The 21,647-nt window shown below is 41.5% G+C and overlaps 1 protein-coding gene across 1 annotated transcript in view; it reads right to left on the reverse strand.

The window, feature by feature from the left end:
- Positions 1–18,709, reverse strand: part of HECTD2 (HECT domain E3 ubiquitin protein ligase 2) — a 76,016-nt gene extending 57,307 nt beyond the window's left edge. The window contains exons 1-2 of the mRNA XM_030334893.1: positions 18,572–18,709; positions 1,763–1,892 (exon numbers count right to left, since the gene is read on the reverse strand). Coding sequence (XP_030190753.1) covers positions 1,763–1,892; positions 18,572–18,709 — 268 coding nt within the window. The remainder of the gene's footprint in view (positions 1–1,762; positions 1,893–18,571) is intronic.
- Positions 18,710–21,647: the final 2,938 nt, after the last annotated feature.

A 21,647-nucleotide genomic window follows, 5' to 3' on the forward strand; every position in this document is an offset into this window, starting at 1 on the left:
GTTTTGGATTCTGTGTTTCCCTCTCTCTCTCTCTGCCCCTCCCTGGCTCGCTCTCTCTCTCTCTCTCTCTCTCTCAAAAATAAATAATCATTTTAAAAAATGTAAAAAAAAAGAATAATTTATGCCACATGCACCTGATGGACACAATAATTTACCAAAAACTGTGTCCTTAAACATTTCTAGGTTTGTTTTCTTTTGTTTGGATGCAAGGGACATTTAAACCTTTGCAGATTTCTTTTGTTATAGGCCAGGGGAACTCAAAATTATGCAAGTAATGGATGTTTCCTGTGACAAAACAATACAGAGTTGTATAAAGAAATAAAGCATATTTATAATATACACGCAATTCTACTTTTCCGAGAAAACCATTAACTGATTGGTGGGCATCCTTCCATGCCTCTTCATATGCTCAAAGAAGTAAAAAAGGTTTCCCTATTCTTAGAAAATTGGAGTCATATTATGTGTAACTTGGGTTTTTCATTTTACAGTGTATTGTGTGGCTCTTTCTCCTAGACACTTTATATACATATCACATTTTTCTTAATAGAGGCATAGTATTCCAAGCCATCCATTCATAAAAGTGCCAATTTTCACACTCCCTAGACAACATCACAGATATAAATCCTTTCACTCTTTGCAACTGAAGAGGAAAATGTTAACTTCTTGTTATAATTTGTACTTCTTTAAATACAAGTGAGACTGAGCATCCTTTCACATGCGTGTTAACTGCTCATATCTCCTCTTTTGACTGGTCTGCTCATACCCCTCACCTTTTTTTTACTGGAATATTCCTTTTATTGATTTATTCATAATCTTTATGATTAAGGATATGTTTTTCACCAACTGTGACATTTATAGACATTTATATTTTAACTTTATGACTTTTAAAAATTCCTACGGAAGTTTTAAATTTTCTTATGTACTCAAACTTGTCAATTTTTTTGTTTTATGGCTCTTGGCATTGTTGTCATGCCAGGAGACCGTATAGAAACAACCTCCTGCCTTTTCTTCTAGTATTTTTTAGTTTTAAAAATCTCAAGTTATTATTTTTGATAGGTTAACCAGTCATCCTGATTCCATTTTTTGAACAGCTGAATACCACTTATACACTGCACTTTTACTGTCCATTTGGCTACTTTTGATGCAAGTAGAATAGCTTTATAATATGTGTCCTCTGGAGGAACGGGCTTCCTCAGTGTTTTTGCTTGCATTTTCTTGGACAATGACTCTTCTAGATCACATAGGGTACCATTTTCTTAAGCTCCCCCCCAAAGAACTGCCCAAAATTTGATTAAATGTAGAGAGTAAACCAGGTATACCTGACATCTTTACGATATTCATGACATTTTTCCATCCCACGACCTTTTAGTCTTTTGATAAAGTATTACACTTTTCTTCACGTAGGTTTTGCTTGTTTCCTTTTAGGTTTATTTCTAAGTATTTCATTGTTTTCCATCAAGCCTTCTAATTGATTATTCCTCAAATAAAGGAAATCTAGTGAATTTTCGTATATTTGTTTTGTGTCCGGCTGTCTAGCCAAACGTTATTATTCATGAGATTTATATGTCATTCATACCTTACCCTATGTAACCATCACCTACAAATAACAACTTTGCTTCTTTCTGTAAATATGTATACAGCTTATTTCTTTTTCATACTGTATTAATTAACTTCACCTACCAGATGACTCTTTAATAGTTTGATAATATACTTTCAACCAAAATATACAGACTATGTGTACTTTTAATTATTATTAATTTACCATTCTTGATGTTAGGGAAAACAAGATGTGTAGGTGAACTTCTGTTTTCAGCAGCTTCTTTCTTCTGGTTAACAGTTGAAACAAAACTGCTAAAAGTGGAAATTTGGCCTTTGGATCCTCTGTCCAAACCCTAAAAACAGAAAAGTTAACATTGCAGCACAATTCCCACTGGCTATATTTAAATTATTTTATTGCAGAAATCATAAACACTTTATAACAGAGATTTTAATTTGATGATAGATGTATGATAATAGACAAAATATATAACACTGACTTACCTTTTCTAGGACCAAATTGTTTTAAATATACAATGAAAATAGTCATATCATGCTATAAACTGAAAGAGTTTGGAAACAGGGGTATTAACAGTATCTTCCTCACAGAGTTACTGTGAGGTTTCACTCAGATAATGCACAGAAAGTAACCGGCATAGCTCCTCGCACAACACGCTCCATTCATGTTAACTGCTCTTTTCATTTTGTATTTAGATAACTTTATTTTTATGAGCTCCACAAATATTATTTCCAATAGGTAACATGCATGTGATACTTCACACATCAATTCATTGAAGGTTTTGTTGTCTTTTGATGCAGCAACTTGAAAAGTTCAGGCAAAAAGATAAACCTTTTATTAGAGTTCATTTCTTTTCAAGCACTGTGACTATACCTTGGGTGTGTCAGAATTTAAAAAGATAATGCTAACATAATAAAGGTCACATGTGAAAAACTCACAGCTAATATCATCCCAAATGGGGAAAAACTGAGAGCTTTTCCTCTACGGTCAGGAACAAGAGAGGGATGTGCGCTCTCACCACTTTTATTCAACATAGTACTGGAAGTCCTAGCCTCAGCAATCACGCAACAGAAAGAAACAAAAGACATCCAAATCAGCAGGGAAGAAGTAAAACCTTCACTATTTGCAAAAGACATGATACTATATATAAAAAACCTGAAAGACTCCACCAAAAAAACTGCTAGAACTGAAAAATGAATTCAGAAGTTGCAGGACACAAAATCAACATACAGAAATCTGTTGCATTTCTACACACCAATAATGAAGCAATAGAAAGAGAAATTAAGGGATCAATCCCATTTACAATTGCACCAAAAATAATAAGATACCTACGAATAAGCCTAATCAAAGAAGTGAAAGCCTCTACTCTGAAAACTACAAAACACTGCTGAAAGAAATTGAAGATGACACAAGGGAATGGAAAGACATTCCATGCTTGTGGACAGGAAGAACAAATATTGTTAAAATGTCTGTACTACCCAAAGCAATCTACATATTTATGCAATCCCTATCAAAACACCAACAGCATTCTTCACAGAGCTAGAACAAACGATCCTAAATTTTGTATGGAACCACAAAAGACCCCAAATAGCCAAAGCAATCTTGAAAAACAAAGCAAAGCTGAAGGAGACACAATTCCAGACTTCAAGAAAACCCAGAAATGAACCCACAACCATATGGTCAATTAATCTTCAACAAAGCAAGAAAGAATATCCAATGGGAAAAAGACTGTCCCTTCAACAAATGGTGCTGGGAAAATTGGACAGCAACATGCAAAAGAATGAAACTGGACCACTTTCTTACACCATATACAAAAATAAATTCAAAATGGAGTAAAGACCTAAATGTGAGACAGGAAACCATTAAAATCCTAGATGAGAACACAGGCAGTAACTTCTTTGACATCAGCTGCAGCAACTTCATTCTAGATACGTCTCCGGAAGGGACGCAAAAGCAAAAATAAGCTATTGGGACTGTATCAAAATAAAAAAGTTTATGCACAGGGAAGAAAATAAACAACAAAACTAAAAGGCAAGCTACAAAATGGGAGAAAATATTTTCAAACAACATATCTGATAAAGGGTTAGTATCTAAAATATATAAAGAATTTCTAAAACTCAGCACCCAAAAAATGAATAATCCAATTTAAAAATGGGCAGAAGACATGAAGAGGCATTTTTCCAAAGAAGACATACTGATGGCCAACAGACACCTGAAAAGATGCTCAACAGCACTCAAGATGAAGGAAATGCAGACCAAAACTACAATGAGATACCACCTCACACCTGTTAGAATGGCTACAATTAACAACACAAGAAACAATAGGTGTTGGTGAGATGTGGAGAAAGGGGAACTTTCTTGTACTGTTGCAAACTGGTGCAGCCACTCTGGAAAACAGTATGGAGGTTCCTCAAAAAGGGAATAATACTAGAAGCTAAACCAGGCCTATCAGAGGAAATCTGAAGTCTGAACCAAGGAAGTCTGAACCAGGACAACAGGAACAGGGAAAGAAGAGGCATGGAGGGCTGGGCCAAAACAATGGCAAAACGTAACAGCTATTTCAGTTCCAAATGTGAAGCATAATGAGAATCACAGAACTCTTCCATAAATTACAAAATAAATAAGGAATGTAAAATGCTCTATTTCAAATTTCAGGAGAACAGGCATACTTTGACAACTCACCAAAAACTTGAAAATTCTAGACTGGGTTTTATAAGACTATGATTCATGAGTGACCGGAAAAGGAATCAATGCTCGCTGCTAGGCAAAAGCATGTTTCTCATGTCAAGATAATGGATATTTTACTAATTGACAGGGTTATCATTATGCCACTGTGTGTAGCCATTGTTATGCACAACTAATATAAGGACAGAACTGTGGGAAATACAGGCACACCTTTTGTTATGCTTTACTTTATCCTTTTTCACAGATACTGCATTTTTACAAATTGAAGGTTTGTGGCAACTGCATCAAGGAAGTCTATCAGCACCATTTTTCCAATAACATTTGCTTACTTTGTGTCTCTGTGCCACATTTTGATAAGTCTTGCAATATTTCAAACTTTTTCATTATTATTATGGTGATCTGTAATCAGTGATCTTTGGTATAATTGTTTTGATCTATTGTAATTGTTTTGGGGCACCACAAACCATGGCCATATAAGATGGGAAATTTAATTGGTAAATGTGTGTGTTCTGATTGTTTCATGGATTGGCCTTTCTCCCATCTCCCTCCCTCTCTTTGGGCCTCCCTGTCTCCTGAGAAACAACAATATTGAAATTAGGCCAACTAATAACCCTACAATGGCTTCTAAGTGCTCAAGTGAAGGCAAGACTTGCATATCTCACTTTAAATCAAAAGCCAGAAGTGATTCTGCTTAGTGAAGAAGGTATTTTGATGCATGAAATAAGCTGAAAATTAGGCCTGTTGCACCAAACAGCCAGGTTGAAAATGCAAAGGAAAAGTTCTTGAAGGAAATTAAAAGTGCTACTCCCATGAACACATGAATGATAAGAAAGCAAAACAGCTTTGTGGTTGATATGAAAAAAGGTCTAGTGATCTGGACGGAAGATCAGAGCAGCCACAACATTCCCTTCAACTAAAGCCTAATCCAGAGCAAGGCCCTAACTCTCTGCAATTCCATGAAGACTGAGAGAGGTGAGGAAGCTGCAGGAGAAAAGGTAGAAGCTAGCAGAGGTTGGTTCATGAGGTTTAAAGAAAGAAGCTGTCTCCATAACATAAAAGTGCAACGTAAAACAGCAAGTGCTGATGTAGAAGCTGCAGCAGTCTATCCAGAAGATCTAGCTAAGATAATTCATGAAGGTGGCTGCACTAAACAACAGATTTTTCAGTGTAGACGTAACAGCCTCCTATTGGAAGAAGATTCATCTAAAACTTTCACAGAAAGGAGAAGTTAATGCCTGGTTTCAAAAGACAGGCTGACTCTCTTCTAGGAGCTAATGCAGCCGGTGATTCTAACTTGAAGCCAATGCTCATTGACCATTCTGGAAATTCTAGGGCCCTTAAGAATTATGCTAAGTCTACTCTCCCGGTGCTCTATAAATGGAATAACAAAGCCTGGGTGACAGCACATCTGTTTACAATATGGTTTACTGAGTATTTTAAGCCCACTGCTGAGACCTACTATTCAGAATAAAAAAGATGCATTTCAAAATATTACTGCTCATTGACAAGGCACCTGGTCACTCAGGAACTCTGATGAAGATGTACAAGGCATCGAATATTGTTTCCACGCCTACTAACACAACATTCTACAGCTCATATATCAAGGAGTCATTTTGACTTCTAAGTCATATTTAAAAAATACATTTCATGAAGCTATAGCTGCCATAGACAGGATTACCTCTGATAGGCCTGGGCAAAGTCAACCGAAAACCTTCTGGAAAGGATTTACCATTCCAGATGATATTAAGAACATTTGTGACTAATGGGAAGAGGTCAAAATATCAGTATTCACAGGAGTTTGGAAGAAGTTGACTCCAACCCTCATGGGAGGACTTTGAGGGGCCCAGGACTTCACTGGAGGGAGATGTGGTGGAAAGAGCAAGAGAACTGGAATCAGAAGTGGAGCCCAAAGGTGGGACTGAACGGCTGCGATCTCACGATAAAACTTGAACAGGTGAGGAGTTGCTTCTTTTTTTTTTTTTTTTTTAATTTTTTTTTTTTTCAACGTTTATTTATTTTTGGGACAGAGAGAGACAGAGCATGAATGGGGGAGGGGCAGAGAGAGAGGGAGACACAGAATCGGAAACAGGCTCCAGGCTCTGAGCCATCAGCCCAGAGCCTGATGCGGGGCTCGAACTCACGCACCGCAAGATCGTGACCTGGCTGAAGTCGGACGCTTAACCGACTGCGCCACCCAGGCGCCCCAGGTGAGGAGTTGCTTCTTATGGATGAGTAAAGAAAGTGGTTTCTTTTTTTTTTTTTAATTTCTTTTTCAACGTTTTTTTATTTATTTTTGGGACAGAGAGAGACAGAGCATGAACAGGCGAGGGGCAGAGAGAGAGGGAGACACAGAATTGGAAACAGGCTCCAGGCTCCGAGCCATCAGCCCAGAGCCTGACGCGGGACTCGAACTCACGGACCGCGAGATCGTGACCTGGTTGAAGTCGGACGCTTAACCGACTGCGCCACCCAGGCGCCCCAAGAAAGTGGTTTCTTGATGGAATCAACTCCTGGTGAAGATTGTTGAAATGTCAAGAAAGGATTTAGATTATTACGAAAACTTAGTTGATAAAGCAGCAGCAGGGTTTGAGACAAATGACTCTCATTTTGAAAGAAATTCTACTGTGGGTAAATGCTATCGACCAGCATCAGAGGCCGCAGAGAAATCATTTGTGAAAGAAAAGCCAATCGATGCAGCAAACTTCACTGTTGTCTTAAGAAACTGCCACAGACACCCCAACCTCAAGGCAAGACTTGGGTTCTTGGGTGGCTCAGTTGGTTGAGTGTCTGACTCTTCATTCTGGCTCATGGGATTGAGCCCCATGTTGGGCTCCACACTGAGTGTGGGATTCTCACTCTTCCTCTGCCCTTCTCCCCATCCTTTAAAGAAAATAAGTAAAAAGGCTTTTCTTAAAAAAAAACAAGGCAAGACCCTCCACCACGAAAAAGATTACAACTCACTGAAAGCTCCAATGATGGTTAGCATTTTTTAGCAATAAAGTATTTTTAATTAAGGTATGTGTATTGATTTTTAGATATTATGCTTTTATACACTTAATAAGCTATAGTATAGTGTCAACATAATTTTATAGGCACCGGGAAACCAAAAAATTCATTTGACTCACTTTATTGCAATATTTGCTTTATCGCAGTGCCCTAGAACTCAACCTACAGTATCTCTGAGGCATGTATGATTAAGCTGACAAAGAAGAGAAGGAGTCAACAGCCAAAGAGATACGAAATCCAAGAAAAGGTGATGTGTTAAAAACTAAGGGAGGATAAAGTTTCAAGAAAAAAGTGATCAACGATGTTAAATGATGGAGAGTGGTTAGGTCTGAAATGAGCCTACTAGAATGAGCAAGTGTGAAATCTAGGGGACACTGGAGACAACAAATTCAGGGAAGGCAGTGGCAGAAACTATATGAAATGGACTGGTGAATGAATGGGAAATTTGGGATGTAGGCAATGAGCAGGGATTGCTCTGTCCAGAAGCTTCATAGCAGGGGAGAAAGGCCAGTGGCTGGAAAGGTACAAAGGTTTGAGGGAAGATACACCGAGCATGTTTCATGGCTGCCAAATCCAATGTTTGCTTCTGTTGACCCCATAGCATTACTGCTATTCTTTGTGCAGGAATGGCCAAGGATGGGAGCGGAGACAGGCACTCAACCAAAAGGCAGCCATCTGTAGCCTACGTGGCTACACATTAGGTTACCTGACATAAAGGGCATCGATGCTTCCTAGCATTTCATCAGAAGGTCTTTCCAGATTTCAGATAAAGGAATATGGAAAAGAGAGCCCAGACAAGAGTAAGAGAACAGCAGAGGCACAGAAAGTTGCCAGTCTCTCTTCCACTTTGCTTTCTGGTTCTGATATGCATGCATGTATCATTGCAATAAACCCCCTTTTTCTTTTCTTTTTTAAAAAATTTTTAATGTTTATTTTTGAGAGAGAGACAGAGCGTGAGTGGGGGAGAGGCAGAGAGAAAGGGAGACACTGAATCCGAAGCAGGCTCCAGGCTCTAAACTGGAGCCCAATGTGGCACTCAAATCCATGAACTGCGAGATCATGACCTGAACCGAAGTCGGATGCTTAACTGACTGAGCCACCCAGGCGTCCCCCACCTTTTTCAAAAAGGAGGCATATTTGGCCTTACTTTCTGCTCCTTCTAATCAAAAAACCTTAAATGAAATGAAAAAAAAAATCCTTGGTCTCGTAAGTCTCTCATTTGTAAGACAGCTGTGTTCTTGATACCTTATACTTAGATGACATGGGATAAATCGTGGACCGTTTTACAGGTTGACAGTACACTACAGATTAACAACAGCCAACTCTCAAAACAGCCGCTGCCCCACACTCTTGTCCAAGACATAAGAGAACTCTTACACGAAACCAATACTTTCATGAGAAGAAACAGGGCAGCATATTGTGCCATGTAAACTAAAAATCAGAGAATCAACTCAACAAGCTATTGGGTATTAACTGACATCAAACATCAGACTAAATTAAAGGTTAGAGATCATTACTTTTTGAGTCATCTAAGAATTGGATCTACCACAATTATTACATCTGGTTTCGTGAGGAGTTTCGGAAATGCGATCTGTGAGTCCTACAGAAGGAGAACATTAAGGATGAAGTCCTGGAATGTGGCCAGCCTGCAAACAGTGGGCTGGATGTGTTGAAGAACACAGAGTAGCAGGATACCCAACCAGCTGTTACAGATTGAAGATAAGCACAAATGGGGGGGGGGGGGGGCAGGGAACAGCAAGAATTCATTGAGGAAAAAACTCAAAATATTTAAACCTGGTATAGCAAATAATAGACTTGACTCTCTAGGCAGAGGCAACTGTGAGTTCAACGAACAGCAGAAAAATTTTTACGCAGTAATTATATAACTAATCAAAGATTACATTTCACAAGTACCTAACATTGACCTCAGTGGTCTCTATAATCACAAGCAATTTAAAAAAAATGGAAATAAAAAATACTTAGACAAATAGACAAAAACTGCTCTGCTCCTGTTAACATATAATACTGTCAACTTTATTTTAAATTTTATTTTAATACAAATTCCTATTTTCAACTTTTACTGAGGAACAAAATACCCGAGTTAAATTTCTGATTTCTTTACCATATTTCTCATCAGATACTAATAAAAAGGACATGCATAGTTTTCCATAATAGCTTTTGTGCTGAATACCAAGTTCCACCATATTCAAGATTGTGATAAAATTTACCTTGCTCATCCTCTAATCCCCAAAAGCTGCTGTACAATATAAAACATTTTTGTTCACATTCTAAACCAATCATTGATAAAATAATCCTTGCTGTCTCTGTTTCACCATGAAACATTTTTAAGCCATAGCATCTCACCACTATGTGAGACTGAATTAAAATTGAATTTCTCTATCTACAAAACTCATTATTCATTCATAACATGATTCAACCTACTAGTTTTGTCAACAAGCTGGAAATGCTTGCATTTTAAACTGTATCAAGTGAAAATTAATGTTACATTCTAGCTATTTAGATGGGTCAACTGGCCGAAATTTTACTCACGGAAGAGACCAACACTGCAAATGTACAGCTAGATGAACTTGACACAGAGCTCCGCGGATACGTAAGCTCTGGATGTAGAGCTGTCGCAGGGGTCCAGTCAACAGGACATGCTAGATTACATTCAGTATCGTCTATCTGACATGTACATGATGTATTTTAGAAAATGCTCCATACAATAAACAACATCTGGACATTCTAAAATGTGCAATAACACTTCGTTAGTTAGAAAACACACTTATGTAGAATACCTGTCATCAATAATGCCAAATAAAGAACCAAGGGAATTCAACCTGTGTCTCCAACTTTCTGGTCTCAGAATCCCTTTACCCTCTTAAAAATTATTGCATGTATTAATTCCTTTTAAGAGAACAATAAACCCGTTTGTGGAAAATATTATTTTCCCAAACAAACAAACCTCTTAGTGAGAAGAGTGCCATTGTTTTGCATTTTGCAAATCTATTTTTTAACATCTGATTTCACAGAAGACAGCTGGATTCTTCTACCTGCTTCTGTGTTCAATTTGTTGCGATATCAAGTGTCATGCATCCTCTAGAAAACTACGCTCTACACTCCGATGCTACACTTAGTATCACCATAGAAGTAGTTTCCACCTCATGTATCTCTATAAGGAGGAGGAGGAGGACACTCTGAGGATTGCAACAATAGGCATTCAAACTAAGAATGAATTTAAGGAATCTTGGGAGGACAAGAAGATATTCTCTAGATCTGCACTGTTTAATATGCCCATTTGCTGGAGCATATACTACATTTGCTAGAGGGAGCTACTGAGTACTTGAAATGTGCTAGTCCAAACAGATATCTATGAAGTATAAAATACACAATTTTCAAAGACTTAGTACAAAAGAGAGGCAAAGTCTCTCAGGAAGTGTCTATATTGGTTAAATACCGAAGTGTAAGTTTCTGGATATGTTGAGCTAAATAAAATATATTATTAAAAGTAACTTTTCCTCTTTATTTTTACTCTTTTTAATGTAGCTATTAGAAAGTTTTTAATTACATGTGTGGTTCACATTATATTTCTATTCGACAGAGCTGATCCAGACAGATGAAAACATACTTTCCTAAACTAGACTCAATACAACATACAACCTTAGGAAAAAGAAAAGAACTATTATTCTGATTCAGAATATCCCTGCATCACTTTTGGATGAAGGGCTTTGCTGGAAAAGTGGTAAATATAAGTGCAGTATAAAATAGACTATAGAAAAAGAACGAAAGATTATCTAAATGGATAAAAACTGAGTTTCTTGCATTGGTGATTTCTGATATGCATGTAGGGATAATAGCAATCTATACTTTGGGCCATGCCTCACTGAAATTTATTTTTCAAATCCAAGGATAAATATTTCAGCAACAGTTTAAGTGCTCCTAAGGTAATGCATGTATCATTCAGTATTAAGGAGTCCGGGGACTACCTATCATGCATAGAAAAACTTTACAAAAGATTAAGTGACTTTCTATGATACTGAGCAAAGGTCACTGTATCAAAAGGCAGGTGAACATATGTACATTTATATGTTTTAAGTTAATGGGGCGCCTGGGTGGCTCAGTCGATTAAGGGTCTGACCCTTGATTTTGGTTCAGGCCATGATCTCATGGTTTGTGAGTTCGAGCCCCATGTCAGGCTCTGTGCTGACAGCTCAGAGCCTGGAGCCTGCTTCGGATTCTGTGTTTCCCTCTCTCTCTGCCCCTCCCCTGTTCTTTCCCTCTCTCAAAAATAAACATTAAATTTTTTTATATGTTTAAGTTAAAATAAAAAGCATTTAAGATTCTCTGCTTTATCAATTTTTTTTTTTTAATAGAAACTGACCTAAACCACCAGTTAGGGACACATCAGATGAGGCCTCAATTGTATTTAGTCTACAAAGGAGACTATTTTAAGCCCTGTTACTGGATAAAGACATTTTGTTTTTTCTTTTTTTTTTTTTTTTTTTCACAGTTCCCTATTAGGATGCTGCGTTATAAAATCAAAAGTGCTAACTTTGCTCTATAGCCTTCTATTAAGATGTGAAAAGTTAGCTACTTGCAAGGTGTGAACTTCCCTCCCAAACTAAGTAGCACCAGTCCAAGTGGAATTGCTTTTTTTTTTTTTAATTTTTTTTTTTCAACGTTTATTTATTTTTGGGACAGAGAGAGACAGAGCATGAACGGGGGAGGGGCAGAGAGAGAGGGAGACACAGAATCGGAAGCAGGCTCCAGGCTCTGAGCCATCAGCCCAGAGCCCGACGCGGGGCTGGAACTCGCGGACCGCAAGATCGTGACCTGAGCTGAAGTCGGACGCCCAACCGACTGAGCCACCCAGGCGCCCCTAAAATGTCTGATTTGATGCAATCGCAATTCCTCAACCAATTTGCTATTCTTTAATAAAAACATGTGGATCAAAAGCAAGGTAATTTGAGAGAGCTCTTTTTAATGACTAGGCTCAGACTTCAGACAGACTTTTCAATTCAGTTGAATTAGTAAAATTTCAATAATTTCTAATTTTAAAATTTTTTAAAAATGTTTTATTTATTTTTGAGAGAAAGAGACAGAGTACGAGCAGGGGAGAGGCAGAGAGAGCAAGAGACAGAATCCACAAAGCAGGCTCCAGGCTCCCAGCTGTCAGCACAGAGCCCTACATGGGGCTCCGACCCATGAACCACAAGATCATGAGACCTGAGCCGAAGTCGGACACTTAACTGACGGAGCCACCCAGGCACCCCAATAATTTCTATTTTTAAGAGGCATATTCATTTACTACAATCATTCCCCCAAAGATGTTTTTCGATTGCATACCAAAATGTCACTAAGTTACAAATATCAACTTAGGAACAACTTGTTATGCATATAAGGCGTAGCAGTCTAACATTTTTGCAAGGCAAGACCAGAGAAAAAGTAGGGAAATCAAAGCTTCCCAGAGCCTTCTCAGCTCCACCTACTTCCTCACTTGTCTTCTGTTGATCCTTCTCTACTCTCTCTTCCTCAACTCAAACTCAAAATAAGTTAATTTCCAAACACTCTGCCAAAACAAGCTGCTGCTCTGGCAACACTAGCTGTATCCCTTTGTGAAGCTATTTCTTTTCCTCTCCAAAAAGAAATTCACGTGAACCTAGGCATACACCAGCCCTGAAGAGTTCAGAGGACGCGTGAGGTCCTTTAATTCAGTGTGTGTGAGTGTCTGTGTGTGTCTGTGTGTGTGTGGTGTCTACGCACAGAAGGAAAGGAGAAAGAAGACAGGGTGGTACGGGGCTGGAGGCTTGATACACAAAGTTGTGAAGGAGAGTACCAAAGCCACAGGATGGACTTAGAAAGGGCTGGCTGGCTTACAAGCAGCTTTCCAGCGACAGATGTTGGTTTGCAAATAATAATATTAATAATAATATCACCCAACATTTATTCAGCTCACTTTGTCAAGCCTCTTTCCTAAATGCTTTTTGTGTATTAATTTAGTCTTCTCATTTCCCCTGTGAAGAAGATTCAGAATCATATAAGGCACTTTTGGAGGTTCCCTGGTTCACAACGCACAACGACCACTTTTCTCCATATTTTCTCTTGTTAAATATAGTCAAATTACTCACGTCCTAACATTCTGAATTAGGTATGAATGAGAGAATAAGCAGGCAACTACATAATGGCTGTGCAGTTAAAAAAATTGACAAACAGACTTTACAACCCACTCAAAATTAGAGACACCCTGGATATGTGTTTATATAGCTATAGCCCTTCCTTTTTACATCGCAAGACTCTCAGATTATTTTTCTCTAATTAGACTGCTTTATTTTACATAGAAGTTAATGATATATTCACACCATCACGAAAACTGACACTATCAGATATCCTTGAACACATCTTTCTCTTCCATAATAGTTCTATCTCCAGTAACAAAATTTTGAACAAACTTGTCACTGGACCATAACCTCTTTTCAAAAATAACAAATACTGCTGTAGGTGCAGGTTTTTTGAACCACACTGCCCCTCACCAGCAATATAGCATGTAGAAAGAGCATACTATAGAGTTTTTGAGTCAGAAACATCTCAATTTTAAAACCAACTCTGCTCCTAATCGGCCATTTTACCCTCCAGCAAGGAACAGGTAACCTCTCTGACTCTCAGATTCCTTTTCTGTGAAATAAGATTATCTTCCTCACCATCACAGTGGTTGTGGTGACTGTTTTTGGTTGCAATCTGACTAAACAAGAGACACAGGGAAAATGCTTAGTGTAGAGTAGGTACTCAAATACTAGCTATTATTTATATGACTTATGTGTATTAAGCATACACATATGATGTATTTTTGTATTATCTGTTGTTTATTCAATTGCTTAAGACACCTTCGGCACCACAGCCTTCACTCTTTCCTGTCTCACCTCTTGTTTAGAACAAGATGGACAAAGGGCACAAGGTTCTCCATAGGTTAGATTGTTCCGAACACTAGATGGGACAGAGTTTATGTGAGTTTATACACATCATTTGGAATGATGTTGGCTGGATTACCTTTTTATGTAAACATGTTTCTCTGAGAGAACCTGTCTGGAAACTGCAGAATCCTTTTATGTATCAATCTTCCTTCTTTTTCATTCTGTTGTCTAATAAGGTTCCACATCACGCGGGTTCCTCCATCCCTTACCCTTATCACATGGCCACCACCTGAGTGGATGCACCTGTCATCTTGGGTACCGACTACAAAGCTCCTTCCTTTACACTCTTCCTCCTCCTGTCCATGCTATTGCTAATCACCACCATGGATTTCATTATGTCATTCATTCTCTATTTAAGCAACTCCAGTGGCTTCCCACTAACCATGGACCAAAAAAAAAAAAAAAAAAAAAAAAAGTCCATACTTCTGTGCCTAGTGATCTGGCTCCAGCCCCCATGCAATCTTACTTACCTCCCACAAGTTCCCAGCACGCTTCCATTGGACTCGCTGTATGGCTCCCTAATGCTTCTCTGTAAGCCTTGTTCATGTTGTTTTCCCCACTGGAGTACTTTTCCCACTTTCTTTTGCCCATCCAAATCCTATCATCCTTCAATGGCCAGCCAGCTTAAATAATTACCTTTACTTCCAGGCCTTTCTTCACAGTTCTGCACACATTGATTTCCTTACTCTGGTCTCCTATGGGGCAAATTGTTTCTATGGCTCACTGTGACTTCTACACATTGCTTTGCTTTGTTATGTTTCTATGTGTTAGCCCTGCCTACCCCGAGGCAGGAATGTTTTTAAACCTTGTTTTTATGTTTTCTTAGCATCTAGCCCAAAGCTAAACATAATAGGTGTTTAATAACTGGTAGTTACATTTTGGCTAGTGGTTCCACTAAGCCCATTTATACACACCTCATACAATGTGTACAAACTTCTCATTCCTGCTACTGATTTCCTATCAAATCTTCTCCACAAACTTTGTGCTTTCCCTCAAAACCTTCCCTCACCTTCCACCTACTTGACAAGTCTCCTGGCCCTCACTGTGGGCAAACTTCTCTTTGAAATCCTAAACTGATTTCCCCATTTCCCTTCACCTTCTTGACGTGATTAAAGCTAACTCTTGCTAGAACCCATTCCACTCCTTGCCACCCTATCCTGTGGAGAACCTCCTCCCTTTTCCTGTTCATCTGATTTAAATGTTGAAGTAGACAGTCAAACTCATCCTCACCACCACTCATTTCTGCTCTTCCTTTGACCACTTTCTTCTCCCCCATTCACCATATTTTTCTAACTTCCGTTAGCAACTATAGTAGCAACTAATTTGCAATACTCTCCTCCACTCTAATCCATCAGTCTCAGCAGATTCAGTGTTCACACCACCAGCCTTTCGTATCCACGCACTATTTCCAATTCCTTGGGCTCCTCACCTCTGCAGATCTGCACGACCTCGCCACACAAACCACGCACCTTGATGGTTCTCTCAGGGCTCTATCCTGAGCCTCTCGAGCATCCTAGAGCCACTTTAACCACCTTTTCTCTCAGTTCTCCCACCACCCCTGGTTTCTGCTGTGCCTCATTCATTTAATCCCTACCTTTCACCAGTCCATTTCAAATACTGCTCTACAAACTAAGTAGACTTGAAGCAATGCAGTTAAAACACAGATTCCATGGAGCCCTTAATTCAGTACATAAAGCATCAATTTTTCAATCTTAGCTACATGTGAGAAGTAAAAAGAAGCCCGAGATTGATTTCACTGGCTTGCATTTGAAACCGGGCAATGATGGCTCTAACAGCTCCCCAGGCGATTCTACGGTGCAACAAACGTTGAAAACCCGTGCTGTGGAGGGAGACCTGGGAATTAGGATTTTGACGTGCTACCAGGGTAACTCTGGTCAGTCAGGTTTGAGACCACTGTGTTAGGCACTTCCTGGCTAGAATGGGCTTCCTTCACACTTCAGGGGTCTTAGGATCAATCACTTTAGGGCTCTCATTCCAGCACCCTGAAGCCCACTCCTGCACATTTCTTTAAACTTCCAGGATATAGTCCCAACTCTTCAGGCTTCATTAGGGTCATCATAATCTGACCTTCTACTTATTCTAGGGAGCTGTCACTCTGAATTATTTCCAAACTCTCACAAAAACGTGATAGAATGATTTTTGGAAAAAGCCAATAATGGAGGGTTATATTAATTGACTCATGAACTCAGTCTACACAGACAGAACTGATCACCTGGGGCAAAAAAGAATCACGAAAGTAGCCCAGAGAAAAAAGTTACTGATGGCAATCAGGTTCCTAAGCAAACTTCCAGAAGCTCCATCTAATCCACAATGGAGGCTGAAAAAGAACCAAACAGGCCACAAACTGTCTTTCCCTGCCCCTCCACACCAAGGCCTTCCCCACTTGCTGGTGAACTGAGACATCATCCCAGCTCTCTTGCCCTCTGGAGAACCAAACACATATTTTCTTCAATTTTCTTTAATTTCTGTAATTCAAGGTTAAAAAAAAAAAAAGCTTACTGAACTCTATTCTTCTGTTTGACTAGTGGTAAAAGTCCATAATCCTTTATTCACACTTCCGAAACCCCATAAGCTATTAAAACGGAAAGGCTTTTGTAACTCAATATGGTGATGAAACATGTACCTGACCTGAACTCTTTGACAATCCAACCTGATCTGAACTGATCTGACGCTATTTATACTCAAGTCTGACTTCACCTCACTTAGTGGGAACAAACATACATTACACTGCAGAACTACTGACATGTTGATTATAGGGAACTGGCCAGGACCCCACTTGTGGATATTATACATGACCTATATACCAAATTACCTTCCTAAAAATCTGAAAATTTCTGAATTCCAAGGGTTTCAGGAAACAGTCTGTAGTCCTGGGTCCGTACTATCAATTTCTCCAAGTTTTTATCACAAGCCTTCAATTTTTCAGCCACACTGAGATAAATATGTTTTGGGGAGGACACTCACTTGAGGACCCACATTCGTGTAACTATTTCTCATAAGCATATGCATTCATTGTTTTAAACAACCGATTTAGAAATGAACTTTTAAAACACTGCCTTTTTGCAAGTTCAGAAAGTCCTGGATAAGCTCTGAAAGTCCAGGGTACCAACACAGGAACCCCAATGGGTCTGCAAGCAGTTGGATGACGAATTCCTTCAAAGCATTTCCCAAAGTGATTCCTAACCGCAACTCCAATTTACCACTCAACCGTAGCTATATTTTACCATATGTGTTCTTTTATTACTGTCCACACTTAGCCACAATGATTTAATGAAGAGAGCCTGTTCTAACAATTTCCAGTTATCACAGTCCTTAGACATTTTTGAAAAACCTACAGAATCAAAACATTATTCCTAACGCTTTAAAGAGTGAGCTATTTTAGTAACTTCTTAGTCATTTAAGAGGGAGGTTTTAAGAAATGAATTGCAAGTAGGAATAAAGAAAATGTATCATGTTCTTTAAACTTTTACTATTTTGTCAAGCACAGATGCATGACAAGTCATGGTCTTTAAATGTACCAAAGCAAACTTTCAGAAAGTACATGTTATGTCAAATAAAAATCCCAGAAGTTAAAGATTAATTTGTGTGTGTGTGCTCCAAAGTACCAGAGTCATAACCATCAGTAAAAACAGGGAAGGGGGGGGGGGTTGTCCCATTACATCATCTGGCAATATGTAGTTTGAAGCCGCTGAGCGCTCTCCAAATAATCCTTAAGAAAATCCAGCTGGGAAATCATCCCTGTCAAGCTTAGATAACTTGAGTTTAAATAAAAGGTTAAAAAAGCCTCCCCACCTTACGTCACATGTCTGTACCATATGAAAACTAAAACCATCACCGAGGCATCTACCTCCCACTACCCTGACAGCCACGGAAAGGTCACAATTAAGTGGAAACTCGCCGCCCAGCCTGTGCAATCCGAAGGGGGGAAGGGAAAGAAAAGCGAAGCCAGGGGGGAAATCTCGGTGCCCCTAAGGCAGGCAGGCAGGCAGGCACCTCCATGGAAAACCCACTCCTCCCTGCCTGACACCTTATCCTCATCCAACAGATGATAACGTCGCCTCCGAGATGCTGGCCATTTCCTTAGACAAAGTGGGCCCCTCAAAGCAGACAATAACCGCGAACAGCCAGCGGACGCGGCCACCCCAACATTTCCCGAGGGTGAAAGGTGCAGCTTTAGAGGTGTTCGCGGCTGTCCACCAGGCACACTCTACTGAAGCCCGGGGAAGGGTGGCCCGGGCGCATCTCCGCGGGGGGCCCCGAGGGTCTCCGAGCGCCCCCCGCCCTCCCTCCAGACGCCCGCCGTCGGGGCGCCCGGCTGCCCCCGCCCGTCACCTACCGCAGTCGCGCCGGCGCCCGCCGACACGATGGGCGGCAGCTTCTCGCGCTCCGGCTCCTTCCCTTTCCTCTCGTCCGGAGCGGCCGCCGCCACCTCCGGCGGCGCGGCAGGCGAGGGCACCCGACCCGCCTCACTCATGTCGGGCCGGGCGGCGGGAGCGCGAGGCGGCGGCGGCGGCGGCGGCGGCGGCGGCCGGGCTGCTGCTGGGGCTGGCGCTGCTGCCGCCGCGGCCGCGAGAGGGCTCTGGGCCGCCGCTTCCAACCGCCGCCGCCGCCTCCGCCCGCGCCCGCGCTCCCCGCGCCCGCGCTCCCCGCGCCCGCGCTCCCCGCGCCCGCGCTCCCCGCGCCCGCGCTCCCCGCGCCCGCGCTCCCCGCGCCCGCGCTCCCCGCGCCCGCGCTCCCCGCGCCCGCGCTCCCCGCGCCCGCGCTCCCCGCGCCCGCGCTCCCCGCCACCCGGCCTGGTGTGCGAGCCCGGATGCCCCGCCCTGCCACCACCCCCGCGCGCGCCCGGGCCTGCGGCCGCCGCTCGCCGCTCGCCGCGGCCGCCCCCGCCCCGCCCGGGGCTCGCGGGTTGCTGGTCGGGGCGCCCGCCGCTGCCGGCCGGGCCGTTCTCGGGGTTGGGAGAGGAGGCGCCGCGGCCGACGCCGGCCGCCATGTTGTTTGCCGACTGTCGCCAGGCACGGCGAGGAGGGGTCTGCCCTTAAGGGTCTGGGCTCGGGGGGACAAGCGGAGGTCTGCAGAGGGTCGGGCCGGGATAGAGAGCGCCCGAGTTGGCGCTGGTTAGGGCGGGGCGGGCGCGGCCACATGCTTTACATGGACAGCCCTGACCTTGGGCGTCCGGGACCCGCGGGACCTGGCTGGTGGCCTTTCCCCTCCCCTCCCCCGCCCAGTGCCCACAAAGCCTTGGGGTCACTGCTTGTCCCTGCCTGCCCGCCTGCTCCAGGAGAGGCGGTCTCGAGCCTGCGCATCCTCAGGCGACAGCCTTTCCTTTCTTAGCCCACCGATCCTTTCCAGATGCCCTGAGAGCCCCCACCTACAAAGGAAAAACCTGGGGGTGGGGGGGAAGTGAGACGCCGTGGGTTCCACCTTCTCCACCACAGCGCTGGACGGCCAGGCCACACTTTCCATTCCTGTTCGTTTCGTCCCCCCTTTGACTGCCAAATCCGCCTCTCCCTTCCCGTCCCCACGCGCCTACATCTCGCTCTCTCCCTGCATCCCTTTCCTGCCTCCTATCCCTGCTTTGTTCCTTTCCTTTTATAAGTTACAGATGGACAGGCTCAAACTCCGCTGCTGCGTAGACTCATATTCCTTAATGTCAGATCATTAATATGGGAAAGAACTTTCAAACAGAAAAGGAAAGCTTCTTAATCATGATATTACAATCTCCCCCACCCCCAACCACAAAGACAATTTCCTTTTCTTTCTTGTCGCCCCCTCTTTTTTCTTTTCTCAGTCTACTGGAGCAGCGGGGACACCTGCAGATCTAAGAGAAGGGAGAGAGTAAGAATGCGCTGTTTTGCCTATTAAATGTAGGCAATTTCTTGGCATTCAGGTCTTCAGATTTTTAGGTTGTGGCTTTGTTGCTTTGAGGTTGAGTGAATTGTCAGATAAAGGCATACCCAGATCCAAGAACCAAAAATATATCTGAAACAAAGCCAAAGATGATGTTTGGGTTTTCTGTTGTTTTACATAATTCAGAATTAGTAGCATAACTAAGTACTAGTTAAAGTGCAGAAGTTGCATGTTTTTCAAACCCCGAATTTGTAGCAAACAGAGCTGAAGCAACCAAGGTAATGAGTATAACAATTAGTATTCAATTAATTTCTGAATTACAAATTATGACTCATTTATAGAAAGGCTTTCTAGTTATCGTTGCCATTATCACCAATTTAAGTGTTAATTAGTAAAAGGTATGGGGCAAGTGTAATAGGAAAAAGTATTTCTGTGCTAATTAGCCTCGGGGGAAAATAATGTATACAGACATCACTTTGAAGCATTCTCCCTATTTCTCTTGAATTCTTTCTCAGGATTTTCTTTCCTTGTTAAACCTCTGAAATACCTTCTAGGGAGGAACATATAATCACATCCGACTTTTAGCAGGCCAGCTTGCTGATCTTTTGATATGGCAACAGCTTAGCTGTTGTTTTGTAAAGGGAGGCCTTTAACTACAATTCAAGATGTTCTGAGCTGCCAAGCTAGGTTGGTAGAACACATACTAGAGGGGGAAAAGTATCCTTTCTTACTGTTTTCAACTAGATTTAGTAATTTGTGATAAAAATGCTTAGATGAGAAATCACTTGACTTACATGCCTTATGCTTTCTCTTTTCATGTGTGAGACTAAATAAAAGTGTGTCTGTACATGCAGTCCCATTCAATAGAACAAAATGCCTAAATATTGGCAAAACCAGGCAAGTCAGAAATTTTCATTTCTGCTACTGCACCAACATAGATAATCCATTTCTAAACAAGTCCACTGACTAACTCACCTGTGAGTTACATACCCCAAACCATAATTCATCGATGTTTTCTTTTACATCCTATTAAGTACATTGCTCTCCAGGCAAAACTCCTTCCCTTCTTGATGCACATGAACTCTAGGATGGGGGTTGGAGGCAGGGAAGGGGATGCTGGACAGCTTCAGAGGGATGGCTCCCAGGGAACTAGTGGGCTTGAGGGGCTCATTCCCAATCACCACGAACATGCCTCTGGGGCCCAGGTGGGAGAGAGAGGGTTGTGGAGCAGGACGTGCTTTGGCAGTTCCATACAAAAGTATGAAGATGCTTTTTGGCTATGCAAGGGTCAGCCAGAAGTGCAACAGTGATGGCATCTAAGTATAAACTCATTAGCCTTGGAAAAACTGGGAGTGAGGCAGGAGAAACATTTCACCTTCCTAAATCCAGATAGAAAACCAAGCCCATTAATTATACCTATGGGGAATAGGAGTTTGAAGAGTGGAAAGGTTAGAGAACTGGTTATTTCCATGGAAGAAAAGGAAGGACCAAATTACAAGGCAATGGAAGATCTAATTATAGATAACATTCTATTATAATTACACAGAACAATAGTAATCTAGTGA

The sequence above is a fragment of the Lynx canadensis genome, chromosome D2, assembly GCF_007474595.2.
Source record: "Lynx canadensis isolate LIC74 chromosome D2, mLynCan4.pri.v2, whole genome shotgun sequence".
Lineage (NCBI taxonomy): Eukaryota > Metazoa > Chordata > Mammalia > Carnivora > Felidae > Lynx > Lynx canadensis.